The 15,532-nt window shown below is 43.0% G+C and overlaps 1 protein-coding gene across 1 annotated transcript in view; it reads left to right on the forward strand.

Annotated features, from left to right (window-relative positions):
• Positions 1–9,383, forward strand: part of CRHR2 (corticotropin releasing hormone receptor 2) — a 164,187-nt gene extending 154,804 nt beyond the window's left edge. Inside the window, exon 14 of the mRNA XM_009333315.1 lies at positions 8,131–9,383. Coding sequence (XP_009331590.1) covers positions 8,131–8,271 — 141 coding nt within the window. The 3' untranslated portion in view covers positions 8,272–9,383. The remainder of the gene's footprint in view (positions 1–8,130) is intronic.
• The last annotated feature ends 6,149 nt before the right edge of the window (positions 9,384–15,532 follow it).

A 15,532-nucleotide genomic window follows, 5' to 3' on the forward strand; every position in this document is an offset into this window, starting at 1 on the left:
ATAGTGTTTCATATTCCAAATATATCTTTCTGTAGATAGAGAGGCCCAGAGGTGTTTTGAGATCTCTGTCCTTGGATGTATTCAAAATGACTGGGTAAGGCCCTGACATAATTCCAAAACTGGGTATATTTTCTACACTGGACTTGCTTTGATCATGACATTGGAGCAGAGGCCTTCTGAGGTCCCTTCCAACCTTAATTATTCTATAATTCATTAATCCTATGTCCATAATAAGGTGGCTGTCCTTGATTTCTAACCATGTCCTGAAGGGATACATAACTAGCAAGGCCTGTGTCCAAAATCATCCTGCAAAGCATGAATTCTCAGCTCAAGCAGGCCTCAGATTCTAGTATTATCTGGTCAATATCAATAATCAGCTATGAATTAACATTTAAAATGCAAAGCAATTAGCTGACTTAGAGAGAAACCATAACCAGCGAGGAATAGAACAGGTTACTTCGTTAGATGGCACTGTAAATTATTCTCACAACAAGGTGCAAGGCAAGGATAAATATGTTTAATTTTTTTTTGTGTTGACCCTTTACCCAGGCACCATCTGTCTCTCAAAATCTATTAAGCTCAAAGTGGCTTACTTTGATCTGATCATCTTGGGAGGCTATTCATTATAATTGCCAGCTATGAATCACCACCTAAATGGTTAGTCATCCACCTGCCCATCAATCTAAACAGACTTCACATTAATCATTCTGAACCCAAAGGACATGCATTAAGCGTTCCTTCAAATCACTGAATAAATATGAATATGGGGGTGGACTAGAGGGCTAAAGTTTAATTCCATCTCCCACAATGATTGCTTTCTGAGCAAAGGTTTCCAACAGCGTAAGTATGAGTACTATTCCTAAATGCCCCCGAGGATGCCTGGTCAATATAGAGTCAACTGAAGGGATCAAACCTTCCCTTTGGGACCGCCAGGCAGCAGTTCATTACAGGACTGCAGTCTCCTCTCAGTATCCATCTCCCACACCCAGATGTGTTCTGGTAGAAACTCATCTTAATTGCTGTGACTCCAGTAGGTCTCTTCAGACTGGGGTCCTGCCAAAGAGAGAAAAATGAGGAGAAGTCCAGGCATGGTGAAAGGTAGCAACTGGTCTGAGGGTCCTTCCCCACCTCATCTTCCTTTTCACTCACCGCTGCTGTTGTGAGCATGCCTCCAGAGCACACCACAACAAAATCACAGAGGCTTGGGGTGGGCTGATGATTGCATTCATGGCCTCCCTCTCCAGTGGTTAGTTCTGGTCCTTTGTGGCCCAGAAGAAGGGAGCAGCATTTGCTTCCACCCCAAAATGCGTAGCAATCTTTATAGCTATTCAGAACTGTTCTAGCTTCTCGAACAGTTATATATTATATATATGATAACAAAATTGCACGTCCTTCAAAATCTGAACAAATCCTGAACAAAACTTCAACATCCCAGTCTGGCAGGTGCCGCAAAACTATCCACCTCTTACCAGGTTGTATGGAATTGCTGCCAAAGACTCTGGCAAAAAAATGAATTGCAGACCAGTTAAGCAGGCTAATTTTTTTAGGGAGAAAAAGAAACTTAACAATGTTACATGAAATAGTGGTGCGATGTAGGCTATTTGGGAAAAAAAAAGTTCCACCTGAGCTTCATTTTTGTAAGATTACAGGATTTATTGCCGTGTTTCCTTTGAGCCTTGCAGATTGTTTTGACTACATCCCTTCCCTACCTTAGGAGGATTAAACACTGATGATGGCATCTTTATAGAGATGTTTGGTTCAATTTTTTGTCCAATGATAACATGGCCATCTTTGGCCTGCGAGTTTGGCTCTACTTGGGAGCTTTGTAAAGCCATACCAATAGAGTGAGTGGTGGCTGTAGGACATAGGTAGAGTTGCTCAGTGATATACTTTATTTACAAAAAATAGATAAAGACTCACTCCTATCTCTCTGAGAGCGTTAGCAGATGAGTGTTCCTCATCTGCAGATCCTGAGGTCTGTCAGTCCAGTGAGCTCTGTGCTTAGGCCATTCTGTTTCTTTGCTTTCATTCAAGACTGCACTTAATCCTTCCAAGGATCTGGAGAAGCTTGGCCCATAGGCTTCTTCACAGCATTTACTATTAAATCCTGCAGTTACCGATCCTCCTCCCCTGAGGGACACCCTAACCCTTTGGAAAACTTTGAAGGTATCACATAGTATCATCAAGTTCTATTCTGTAATGGATGGGATTTATCCCCTTAACATTAGACATCTAATACATACACATAGGCAGTTGAGCTGATCACCTTCAACTCCCTTTATAGGCAGCGATTCACACAAATGAGAGTAGAATTCATCTGACCTCTTTTCGTTGCCTCTTTTTGATGAACTGTTGCCAATACCTTATGGCCTTTCCTATGTCTCTGCTGGATACAGAGAGAGGCCAGGGCTTCAGAAACTTCATGGAAGTGGATTACACTACAGAGTCAGACACAGTGAGACCAGTGTCTTGAAATTTAAAGTCTGCATAGCGAGTTCCCTTTTGCTGATCTGGACATGGCTTGAAAGTCCCCCTTGCTCATCTGTAGCTTACAATAAAATTGAATAAATCTTCATCAACTTTTCCACAATTTGCACTGCTGTTCATAACCGAAGATGTTTAAAGTCCAAAGTTATTCTCCAGTTACCTCCAACTGCAGCACAAGGCTATGAAACACGGCACAAAGGTGCTTAAGTGTAGGTGGAACTTGATGAATTCATCACTGACATCTGTTTTCATAGAGCAAAAATTGGTCTGTTTCAAAGGCCATTGAGATCTATCTAAACCTTTTTCATTTATTTCATTTGCCTTTGGATCAGGTTTTCTGGGAGTAAAAAGTTGCATATGAGCAAAGCAAGAACTTAATTAGGGTTATGTAGTCACAGGCTACTGAACACATGATTATTCTAGCGTCAGAGAGTACCTGTTGTCCCTCTGCTCCTCACTCGTTAACACTTTTCACGTGAGAAATGTTCTCTGGGGACTGAGTATGGTGGCGTCCCAATAGTCTTATTTCCAGCTTCCATTACCATGACAGCTCACTTAATCCTACTCTTCTTATCAGACCCTTCCTTTTTACCTACATTGCTACTATTATATTTTAGTATTACGTCAAGAAGTCACAAGTGAATGGGCCCCTTTGTTCTAAGCACTGTAAATGGATCAAGCTTTCTTCCTCTCTGCTAATAAGACATGACATTTCTTCCAAAAACTGATTTTTAATGTCACTAAAGGCTCTTTCTTCAACTCATTTCTAATTGATGGCTGCAAGAAATTAGCCAGCAGCCACTGTCCAGCATAAGTAATAGCAATACAAAGTTGATGTCTATTTTGTCAAAAGCAAACCTTCTCTGCATGTTTTCTTCCTTCTCTCTATCTCTTTCATTCTTTTTGTTGTTCTTCTTCTTCTGAGGAGGAGAGGTTTTTAACAATTTTTATGAACAGATGTGGTTTTTAGTGATTTTCAGATGTGATTTGAAAGTTTGAGAACTCCTTGGTAGGGGATCCAATCAGGAAAGAAAAACAATCACCCACTGACTTCTCTCCATCCCATCACCTGAATTCTTTCTCTTGACTGTTCTAAAGCAATCCTGCTGAGAGCAGTGCCCACACTCTGTAGGCACAAATATGTAGGTAAATCTGATTTGGCCACGTGTTCAGAAACCGTGATTATTCACAGTACACAAAGTGCAAAGAGCTGAAAAGGGTAATTCTGAAAGAGCAACTGTTTGCAAGAAAAAGACAGAGCAAGGGTCAACACAGAGAACTGAGCTCTCAGCTCAGCTGCACGGATAAACTTTGTCATCTCAAGCAACTAAAATTACATAGAGGTGAAGCTGCTAATTTGTATTCCCGAGACTCTTTGTTAAGCTTTAACCACTGATGATCGCCTGTACAATCTTTGGGCTATTACAGGCAAGTGCTGTTAATTTCAGGTCATAGATGTGCTAATGCTGACTCTAGGACACGGTACTGACTCTACAAATGCTTAATGGATAGAGGTAGTTGCTCTCATGGAGATTAACAACCAGGTTTGAGGTTGCTATTTTGCTTTATCTTTTTCTATTACTCTTCTGCTGTGTAATAGCTTTTTTAATATGTTATTATAGCAGTCACAGCCGGTTTTCTTTTTTCTTTTCTGACATAAAGTTAAGCTAGCATTTCGCTTCTGAGTTCAATTGTAAGAGATAAATTTGAGCTTAACCTTTTCTGCTTGCGCTCTGGTCACATCCTAATTGCAGTGAACTATTCTGTCATTAAGAAATGCTTTGCACTCACCCCTGTAAGTGCAGAATCTATTTCCATGTGCCCAGTCCATTAGGAATGGCTCCAGCTGTACAAGAAGACAGCATTTTTGTTACTACTCTTTATCCTTTCTCAAAGCTTGTAAGCAAACCATATCATAAAAGCCATTCGGACAACTGCTTGTTTAGACTCACGTCTTTATCTCCAGGTCACTCTTTTTGACTTGATTGGTTTGAAGCACAAATGATAAATCTAATCTGGCTTCACTGGCTGAGTAAGTATCTGTTCACACAAGTTACTCAGAAACACAAAAAGCCCACCAGTGACTCCCCCTTTTCATGACCCAATGAAATGCTGCTGTAGGAGTACCTGGGATACTTGAATTCACAGGACTGCCAGTCTGCTATTAACGTCTTTAGCAAGGCTGTGCTGTACACAATTTATTCTCTGCTTTTGCACCAGAGATGAAGAAATTCACCTCTTTGAAGGACTGAAGTGGATCACAGGCTCCCCGTACAAAGGTGAATTTCACTCTAGCAGAAGGGGAAAAAATTTTTTTTAAAAATATCTCAGCATTTGGTGACATCTGGGGAGAAATGAGCATTCGAGAGGTAACATCCCTCTGCAGATCAAGTCCCATGTTCTTCATGGGACAATTTCCCATGACAATGGTTACCCCTCTGACACTTTACGTGCTACTTATACCATTTGCCTTAGGTGCCCAAGATTTAGCTAAGCTGGTCTTGTACTCAGAGGAGCAAGATGGAGCAAGGACTTATTCATTCCACATATCTAAGTCACCTCCTTAGGGGGATCGTCTCACTTTCTCCATCGTCTATATTGAAAGCATAAATAGTTGGCCAAGACTAGGTATCAAGCTTTCAGATGAGATGCATCCTCCCTTGTATGTACTTTGCCACATGTATTGGCCTTTGGGTGTATATTATATGCACCCTTAAATCCAGAATCAGAAATAAGTATCCCTTGGCCACTCCAGGTAGAACCATGATAGATTTGCAAACAGTGGGCATCCAGGAAAGTGCAACACCATGACACATCTTTCTACTGCTTCTCATGTTTTAACAGAAGGGTTCAGTGAACCAATGAGGTCAGTTTGATGAGGCAGTGAAAGTCAGCAGTCCAGGCTGGCTTCTACTGTAGTAGCATACAGCTGAGTCAGCCCATCCTGACTCTGGCTATCTCATATAACTATTTGTTTAATTCATTTTGTAAATTGACCAAACCCCATCTTGAAACTAGGGGAGGTGTTTTGTACCTACAACTTCATAATGAGAGGCTCTTCCAGAAATCCCCTGCACTGTTGTTTAACCACATTAGTCTCATTCTCATCGCAAATTCATTCGTGATGATAATGTTCTTCCTGGCAGTGCTGTCTTTTAACTTTAATTCTTCTTTCATTGGATGTTCACTCTTCCCCTTTTCCACACAAGCAGTCCTATCCCCTCATAGCCTTTATTTTTCTAGGGTCTGTCCCACCTATTAAGTGTAGAACCCATTATTTTATATTGAAACAAATAATTGATTCAAAATCAGAGAAAGAAACACAGTGTGCCACTCTTCTCACCTTACTATAAGCATCTGCATCTAATTGTCTTAAGTGTCAGATCAAGCAGCACAGATCACACACAGTTGAGAAAACAACCAAAGAAAGAGATCCTCAGGTCCATTTTGCCCAGTCTGCGCCTTCTGGAAGGGCTCTGTTATAAAAGCCAGATTTCCAGCTTTGGGATTCCCCTGACAAGACACCAAAGAGGGTAACTGCAAAACTGTTTTCCAAGTTGATACTCACAGACCTGAAATGGGGTGTATTTCATGGACAAAGCTCGTGATGAGAAGGGATTGTTAGGTGCCAGGCCACAACAGTGCAGAGTTTCTAAGTAGTAGTGCTACAGACTATGGGTCTGTCTAAGTCCCTGAAGGCCCACCAAGAAATGGGAGGATTGAAACCATCTGAGAGAAGAAGTGCAGATCCCCCCTTCCCATGTCCTCCTTATGAACTGTTGTATGTTCTAACTATCAGGCCATCATTCCTGTTCATCTAGGACACCTAATACTGCCAGTGTGTGGTTAGGGTGGGAAATAGCTCTGCTACTACACCTCATCAGCTCATTTGAGCACCTGTTAGCATGTTGGAGCTGGTCTGAAGTGGGGTTGAGGAGTGTGTGTTCCTCATGTTTTGAGTAGACTTCACACTGCACCTGAAGACAGGCCCCAAATTTTAAAAGAAATGGAGAAAAGCAGTGGCTGTGCACCTTTGGACAATTTGTTTCAACACCATCTTCCCTACAATCCCAGTGGTGATACACCCAGGATGGCTTTGATCTACCTCAGGTGCTGATAGCTAAGGAGCTGTGTCAGCATGGGTTTCACACAGGCTGTGCAAGCTCATCCCAGACCTTGTACAGTTGCCATGGTAGCTGATCCATGTTGAGGTCTACTCTACAACAACATCACTGCTATTAATACCCAAGTTTTAGCCTGCTGGTGGAAAAATAGGGATAAGAGCACTCCTTTACTTTTGAGGTATGCAGTGAAGATAAGTACATTAAAGACTGAAAAACATTCAGGGTAAAATATATCAATATTGCCTAAATTTAGCTAAATTTATAATCCAAACATCTAAAGCAGAGCTAATTGTCTAGACTCACTTTATAACTAATGAAAGTAAATAGGTATTTTTCATCTGACCACAGTATCTAGCCTACTTTGGACGTCTGCTTTAGGAGGAGATGAATCATACCCTTTGACCATACTGACTGGTTCTCTCTTGGTCAGGAAGAGAACTATGGGTCAGTAGCTGAGGTGTAATATCTACATTATGTTATTTATAACCCCACCTTCTAAACAAATGTGCTTTTGGCAAAGGATGCCCTGGCTTGATATAGAGGTTGTATGTAAAAATGCTCTTTTCTCAAAATTGACTGGATTTGCAGTTGGCAGCAGAATGTCAACTTCTTTTCCAAGTGTCATGAGTACAATTACCCATTGACTGTCCAAGAAGCCGGGACCAGATTCATCTCACCTGATTTTGTAGGCTTACCTAACTACCTAGGTTAGGGGTCTGAATTGCTCTCGTCTCTACAGTAAGCATAGATCAACAAAAATATCCAGAAATTCCTCTAAATGTTTCATTTCAGCTTCTGACTTTGAGTCTTCTATGCCAATGGTTTGGCAGGAATTGATTACAGTCTATGTTAGGAGTATCTCAAGCTTTCCCTCCCGTGGTGTTTGAGGCTAGGGTTCCTATCACCTGTCTTTCTCTTACTTACATACATCGTATTTGAGCTAGAGCTCCTGGGTTCTCTCTTTGGTTCATGCAACAAAATATGCACTTAAAGTTCAAGATTTGTAAGCATCTGCTTGAGGATGACCTTCTGTTGACTGTAGAGTAGCTCTCCACTGCCTATACAAGATGCTCACAGGGATTAGGCCAGATGTGTCTGTGTTGTAGACACCAATGCTTAGTCAGATGATCTGTGATTCCCCTTCATATACAAGGGAAGCAGGGGCAACTACAGGCCCTGTTATAGGTCTTTCTGAGACCTCCACCAGGTGCATCCATCCTGAGAGCTTGATTCAATTGCATAAGCTTAGGCATTTATTGCCATTTGAAATGCTCTGGGGTATTTAAGACATCAGATATGAGACATGAGGTATGTGAAACCCATGCTTTTCCCAGAGTGAAGTACCCGGGAGAACATCAAGTGAATTAGATGCCCGTGTTTAGGCAGCTGAATCAAGCCCTGCATGTTTCACTGGCTCGACACATATCATCATTTGTCTCAGAGCTATCTAGTGTCCCTTTACAGAGGACACCTGAGTATTCCAGGTGTTCATGTTCTTTCCTTTTTTTTTTTTCACCAGGTCCGTTCTGCTGCCAGGAAAAGATGGCACCGCTGGCAAGATCATCACTCCCTCCGAGTGCGTGTGGCACGTGCCATGTCTATCCCCACCTCTCCGACACGAATCAGCTTCCATAGCATCAAACAGACCGCAGCCGTGTGATATGCCCCGCACATACACACAGCACCTGGTGGCCTTCAAGGTTCTTCTTTCTTCACTCTACCCAAGCCCCTTTCTTCAAACTTTCTTCCTTTATTCTGCACTGCTCTCTTTCGCAATGAGGTGCCCATCATATTTTCATGGACTCTCATCTCCCATATTTGTGATGCTGCTTTAAGGCAACCAGGCAAAAGCCTCTTGGGGTAGGTGGTGGCGAAACAGATTCAAAGAAGAAAGAGATTCAACACTGACTGCACCTTGTGGAAGTTCACAACGCAAAGTCTAAAACAGCACACTGGCAGGAACAATCAATTTTTTTCTCCTTTCGTTTTTTTGTTTTCCCCTCCGTATTGTGGTGAACAAAGACTATTTTTACCATACTGCCCATCTCACCCTGTACATTGATTCCCAATGATTTCAACAGTTTGGTGTATAGATAGCCCATCTCTTTCTTGTTTCTTTGTAAAAATTTTGTCTCTGCAGAACTGTCATTTGAGAACATGTGGCAGCAAGAAAAAGAGCATCTGAAAGGTGGTGTGAAAAATCCGAATTTATCTACCTTCCCCATTTGTCCCTTTGATAGACTGGGATTTGGCCAGGGCATCGCTGGACTGTTTAACACAGGGCACTTTGCCTTGCAAGAACCATGCCCTGTTCATACACAAAATTTTGAAAAGGACGGCAATATCTCTAGATAGCTCTATAAACTATCCTTACTCCTCTTAGCCCCACGCTTTCGACACAATGTAAGTAGCCTTTGGAAAATCCTTGGTTTTTTTCAGCTAAGAGGATTGGGATGGGGAAGGACAACAGAACGTGTTTTCTGGGTTTAAAAAATAAAAAAGGGAAGCACTGTAAAAATCATAATGAGAAGAGGATGTTTGCATTATGAGGATAGTGCTACATGCTGCACAAAGATTATCTATTGAGCATTTTGAACTAGAGCAGATGTATCTACTAGGCTTTTTATGTGATGTTCAAAAATACTGTATATTTTCAATAATAAACACTACTCTGGGTTGGTTTCAATAAAACCAGGCATCATTTTCTTTACTCTGGAAAGGAAGAGGACACCTATCTTGAGAGTGTTTTTCACTAAGATCAGGGAAAGAAATCCTGTTTGATAATGAGACGATAAGAACAACAACCTCATGATAAAATCTGAGCAAGAGAGCATTTAAATGCAAGATTAATTGTCTCCCTTCTCAGCTGATGGTGTTACACTGGATCCCTGCCCCTCTTCACCCCCGTTCCCTCCATTGGGCTTTTCAACAGTAGAAAGAAAAAAGCAAGTTGTGTAATATATTCTTCATCACCTGTATCTCACTGGTGCTGGAGTAATTTGCTCTTTCAGCTTTAGCATGCTTATTCTGAATTTTCTTCACACGTTTTAGGGGACTTTCCAGCACAAGCTGGATTTAAATCTCCAGATTTAAATTGTTCTCTCTCTAGTTTTCAGGACTACACAGGGCTGGAAAATATCTTGGAAGACACTGATGTTAATCCCCTACTTTTGGAGGCATCTTGTCCTAACAGCTCGATCACATTCAATTTTGAGCTGATTGGCAATGCACAGCAAATTTAAATTAACAAATTAAAATTTTGTAACTTTTCCACCTCCTAACTCTCATTTGGATTCATGTGCCTCAATGAGATAACTGAGGGAGGAGGGAGATTTGAGATTCTGTCTAGTTAGACCTATCATCTCTGCCAAAGAGGAGGAGCAGGGAAGAGTCTTCACATAGCCTTCCATGTGGCATGCCAACTAGCATGATAGATCCCAGTGCGGCAGAGATACAAGTAAGACTGGAAATGTGCCTGCCTATGCCACTCACTGCTGTCAATGCCCTGAGTTCTGCAAAGTGATGCAAACCATCTTCATGGTAGCTGGGAAACAAAAGTGTCTGATGAGAGAGGACTGTGTCAGTGCTTTTACTCATTGCATGCATCACAATAGCGATGCACAGCGTCCTGGCATTTTGTGTTGGAAGCGTCAAATATATCTACAGGTTAGAAATATGTGGGTTGAGTACCTCTGTGTTTGTTCTATCTCTAGGCCAGTCTGGGATGAAAAAGGGATTTGCAGTGCAGCAGACACTGTCAGAAATTGCAGGTTATTGATGCTACCAGGAGTGTATTTTCACAAAAAATAAAATCCTTTTTCCAACTAGTATTTGTCCAAAGCAGAGATTCTCAGTCCTTCCAGCATTGGGCCCTATTTCAAGCCAGCATGGTGGACATACACCATTAATGGGATACTGCTTATGTTAATTTTGAAGTGATTGCCATGCTAACACGTACACTACCTCTACTTGTTTTGCCATGGAAGCTTTCTGAAGTCTGTCATGCCTGAAGTACTGACAGCCACGGCCCACTTTCTCTAGAGCACTGTGATGAAAATTAAGCTTGAATTTCTACCGTCAGCCTTGTAAGACCAAGATTTCAGACCATCCCCGGAAGACCAATAAAGAATTATTTTGAGGGTGGCTTTTCTTTTTGTCTTCTCAGAGCGTGCAGAGCAGGGAGAATGATGGAGATAGGCAGGTGTGTAACTCTGTACACAGCATATCTGGGGGTTCATAAAGACCAGGATTTGAGAAAAAAAGGCAGTGTCTAGGTTATATCAGGCAAAGTCCTAGGGGGTGACTGCTTTGTGGCAGCTAGTAGAAGGAATATAATTTATACCAGCTGAGGGTTTCCTACCTGAGATTGGATACAGGAGGCTCAGTCCAAAGCTCTTCACATTGTATACAGTGAGCTCTAGCTTTTCTGCACATGGCTGCCCTGTAGACAACCTATGACTAGTTTGTAGGCTGCCTAACCTTTCAGTGGGCACCAAACCCTCCTGGTCAGCAACAAGAAGTGGAATATCTGTGTCCTGCAGCTCATGTTCTGGTTCCTCTGGAGCCACAAGCTGAGGCATATGATCTGTGGGCTCTCTGCATTTGCAAGGTGGTCACCATCAGTCTATTTTCTAGGCATACGTTTCAAGTCTCTGGAAGGACTCTTACTGGTGTCAGTAGAATTGGTGTCAGGCTCACATTTGCCCTTTCAATATCCCTTTCTGGTTCCCAATAAAGAGGCAATTCCTATCTTTCCCTTTCTCTCCTCCATATCAAGGACCAGGCAGACCACAGGGCAATCAAGATCTCCTGATGAAAGCTGCCATAGAAACAGGGAACGGAAAGTAGTCTCCATGGAAATAGTGCTTTGAAGGCTGTTTCTCTTTCCCCCAATCTGTCAACTGATCAATATCATCTTATTGCTTCCTTAAGTTCACCTGTCTGCCTGTATCCTTTGTTTGGTTTTATTAGGTGCAGTAAGATCCTACTCAATACCATAATTATGAGTCAGTATAGCCCATGTTAGCTGTGAAACCAACCTGCCCTTTACATGTCAGGGTTGAAGAGCTAGGTTTCATCCTGAGTTTTCCTCACTGCTGTGGACATGCAGCCAGCTCTGAAGTACAAGTGCAATGCAGCAGCACAGCAACACTTTCACTGGACTGGTTTCTTTCCTCTATAGTGGGGTATTTTCTTTTTCTTAATAGACACACAACACAAATTTGTGGGCACAGCTGCATCTGCCCATGGAGTGCTTAGCCAGAGTGACTCACTGTTACCCCTGTGCTGTGAAGCCTGCCCTTTGTCAGACGAGGCTTCACTAGTACTGTAGGGAAGGGATCATCTTAGTCATGTGGGTCTCCATGACACCTAGCACCATATAGTTCTCAGCCACAGCTGGAGTCTCAGGGGCAGTATAAATAACCAGGGTGACTGCCACTGGTAGGGGGGACTTGTCCTGTAAATGGAGTAAAAGTATGATCTAGGCACAGGATACTGTTCTTCCACAGACCATCCTAGTGGGACTCACGTGACTTTATGTAGCTCTTCACAAGTCTCAGCTGGAGCTAGTTCCCTCTGTGATCATTGGAGGACTGCTCAATACAGTCAATGGAGTCCAAGGTATGAATCATCTGATCCTAAAGCAGTTGTCTACGATAGGGCAGGGGGATTGTGCCCAACACCTATTTTGTCCCTTGACCATAAAGGCCACCTGAGTTACTGGCTTTTGTAGAGACAGACACAGTGCAAAATTTGGTAGCCAGAATCCCACACCAGTGACATGGACTGGGATATTGTAGCCAGTAAGCAGTAAGGGGGTGGTAACAAGTCCTTTTTGTGCTCTTCACAAGAACTAAGGATTCCAGGTACCAGAACTGGAATTGAAGAATTGCCAGATCTGTCTGGCCCTGATCTACATGCTGTTAGCCATGCGTCTTTCTAGTCCCATGGTGTAGCTACAGAAAGAAGTTAGTCTTATCCAGACCCTGTGAATTAGACAACTAAACTTTTGAAGGACTGTGGTGTAATCCATATACCTGACCTCAAATCTATATCATCCAGATCGAATCCAGATGTCTAGCAGGTCTGAGTAGAAAAGAAATTTGGCAGCTGAAGAAGTGAACTGATATCTCTGGCAATAGACATTGAACTGCAGGGTTTTCTTTGACAAGGTCCTTTAGAGCTTAGATTCATTGACCTCCTAGTAAACCACTGGAATATATCAATGCCAGGGCACTGACCTTGTACCAGTGTTTTCAGGACTATTTCTGGGATGCCCTGTTTTCACTCACAATAAATATTCACTAAACATTTAAGATCAATAAATAGATGAAGACACCTAAATTTGGTCTCTGTCTCAGTAAGTCAGGTGTCTGATCTCCCATTACACTTGGTGCATACCTAAGCAAATTGTGCAGCAAAGTCTGCAGAGCTTCTTAGCTGGCCTTCAGAAGGCATCTGCTTCAGGAGGAGCTCTTGGCGTTGCTGGTTGGAACTCATCTCTGGGCCTTGCTGAGGGCTTGATTCAGGGGCCTAAATATAGGCTTCTAGTATCATTTCAGATGCCCCAGGAATCCCAGCTGCCTTCTAGTTGCCAGTCCAGAAAAGCAGCTGTATGGCCTGTGCAGATGTCCCACCTTCTCTAAGCTCTTTCAGATGGAAATAGACACTTATGAATGTCTTGTACACTTGTACACTTACTCAACTCCTTCTCTGATCTTCCCCTAGGGAGAAATCAAATTGGACAGGGTCAAGTCAGCTAATCCAGGACCCTGCAAATAAGCCTCTATTGGCTGCAGACAGAGTGCAGGGAGACCTAGTTAGCCAAGGTGTTTTTTCTTCCAGCAATGTGTTCGATGCAAAATGCACTGAAGCCAGTAAGATTTGTACTGCCTAAAGAAATGAGGCTATGAGGGGCTCTCTCCTTTCTCTGCTATTAGGCATGGTTCAAGGGTAAAGATATGATACTCTTTATTTTATTAGGGCAAACAGTTTGAAGAAGAAAAAAATAACTTTTTCGACTGCAAGTTCTCACCCATAGGAGTTTGGAAGAAGTTCCCAGTTCACTTGACCAATAGCAATGGTGATACTCTTGTCTCTGCTGTACTGCATAGTCCCACTGGTGGAGAGCTGACTTCTGACATCAACAAAGTTTGGTACATCCAAGCTGGGATGGCAAAATGCTCACCATTCCTCGAAACACCAGCCAAGGTAGCTGCTGATGCCATCCCAAGGCATGGTGTGGGATCAAATCATGGGGCTGTTCAGAACTGAATTCATTTGAATTAAACTGTTTGGAAATCATCCCAGGAGAAAAATACCTGGGAGCAAAACAGATAAGCAAGAGCTTCCATTTTCCCTGGGTAGCCTTTGATAAAGATGCTGGCTGAGCTGGAGGTGAGCCACACACCCTCATCCCAAGAAGACAAGCATTTCCAAATTTGCGTTGGCACATGCAAGTAAGCCTATGGCTGCCTGGGAACCTAAGACACCCTTCAGGGATCATCCCAGCTCAGAAGCCAAAACCCTGACTGGACAAGAGGGCAGGAACAAGAGCGTCACTGGCCTAGATGCACTTCTGGGCTAAGGTTCCTGGGTTTCTACAGGGACAAGCTTCCATCTTTGATGACAAATTTGCCAGGCAAACCCAGCTTCTTATCTCATTTTCAGATAAACCTTCACAGACTGGAGTCACGTCTCTGAGAGAGTTGTCTCCTCCCCACTTTCCATACCAGCCATGTCCCCCAGTGGTGTTTGGCCCCCAATGGCACTGTCCATTTCCAAGATCCAGGGGAGCTGTGAGTGATTTTCATGCTGTCTTTTAATAGTGACTTAATGATTTGATCATTATTCAGGATACCTGTGAGCAGAACTACTGAGACGATCCACAGATATCTTGGACAGCAAAGGGGAGTCCCTTGGCTGCATGTGCCCTCTCAGGAAGGTGAGGACCAACTGGCTGAGGAGCAACCGTGTGGAAAAAGCACCCAGGGACCTTTGTGGATGCTGGAATAAACCTAAGCCAGCCATGTGGCCTGGCAGCAAAGGCAGCTAACAGCAGTCTGGGCTGTTTTGAGGGAAGTGATTATTCCCCTCTACTTTGTACTCACTAGACTGCATCTAGCTGCTGTGCCCAGTTTAGGGCCCCCTGGTACAAGAAGACATTGATAAACTAGAGCAAGATCAGCCACAGGCCACCAAGATGCTCAGGTCTGGAGCACTTCCCATGTGCTAGAGGAGCCGGTTCAGCCTCGAGAAGAGGAGACTTTGGGTGGACCTAATAACAGCCTGCCAGTGCCAGGAGGTTACTGAGATGACAGACTCAGGCCTTTCACAATGGTGCATGGCAGGAGGACAAGAGACAACAGGCATAAACAAACAAGAAAGGGCCAGATCCGATATAAGGAGACAGTTTTTCCTCAGTAGGACAGTCAGACAATGGGACAGGTTGCCCAGTGAGGGTTCGTAATGTCCATGTCCAGAGATTTTTCAAGACCCGACAGGATAAAGCCCTGAGCAACCTCGTCTGCGATCATAGCTGAGCCTTCTGTGAGTAGGGAGTGTGGACCAGAGACCTCCTGAGGTCCCTTACAACCTGAATTATCCTATCATCCTAGTAGTAATATTGTCAGTCATTCCACTGACACTAGGAAAGAATGAACATGAGCAAGTTTTGGCTGCTGTATTTTTTTCAGATGCACCTCAGGGGTCTTGGAAATATGCCCCCTGTCTTCAACAGAAGCTTCTTCCTTTGCTTTCTCCTGGCAGGGACGCAAATATGAATAAAGTCACATCTCTTTATGGAAAACTATCATCTCCTTTACATTGTGATGCCTTTTAAAGCCCTATGTTCCTTTCAACAAAATAATCATTCACAGCACAGATCTGGGATGATTCAGATGTAGCTTTTGGATCAGCAG

This window comes from Pygoscelis adeliae, unplaced genomic scaffold, assembly GCF_000699105.1.
Source record: "Pygoscelis adeliae isolate BGI_AS28 unplaced genomic scaffold, ASM69910v1 Scaffold88, whole genome shotgun sequence".
NCBI classification, from domain to species: domain Eukaryota; kingdom Metazoa; phylum Chordata; class Aves; order Sphenisciformes; family Spheniscidae; genus Pygoscelis; species Pygoscelis adeliae.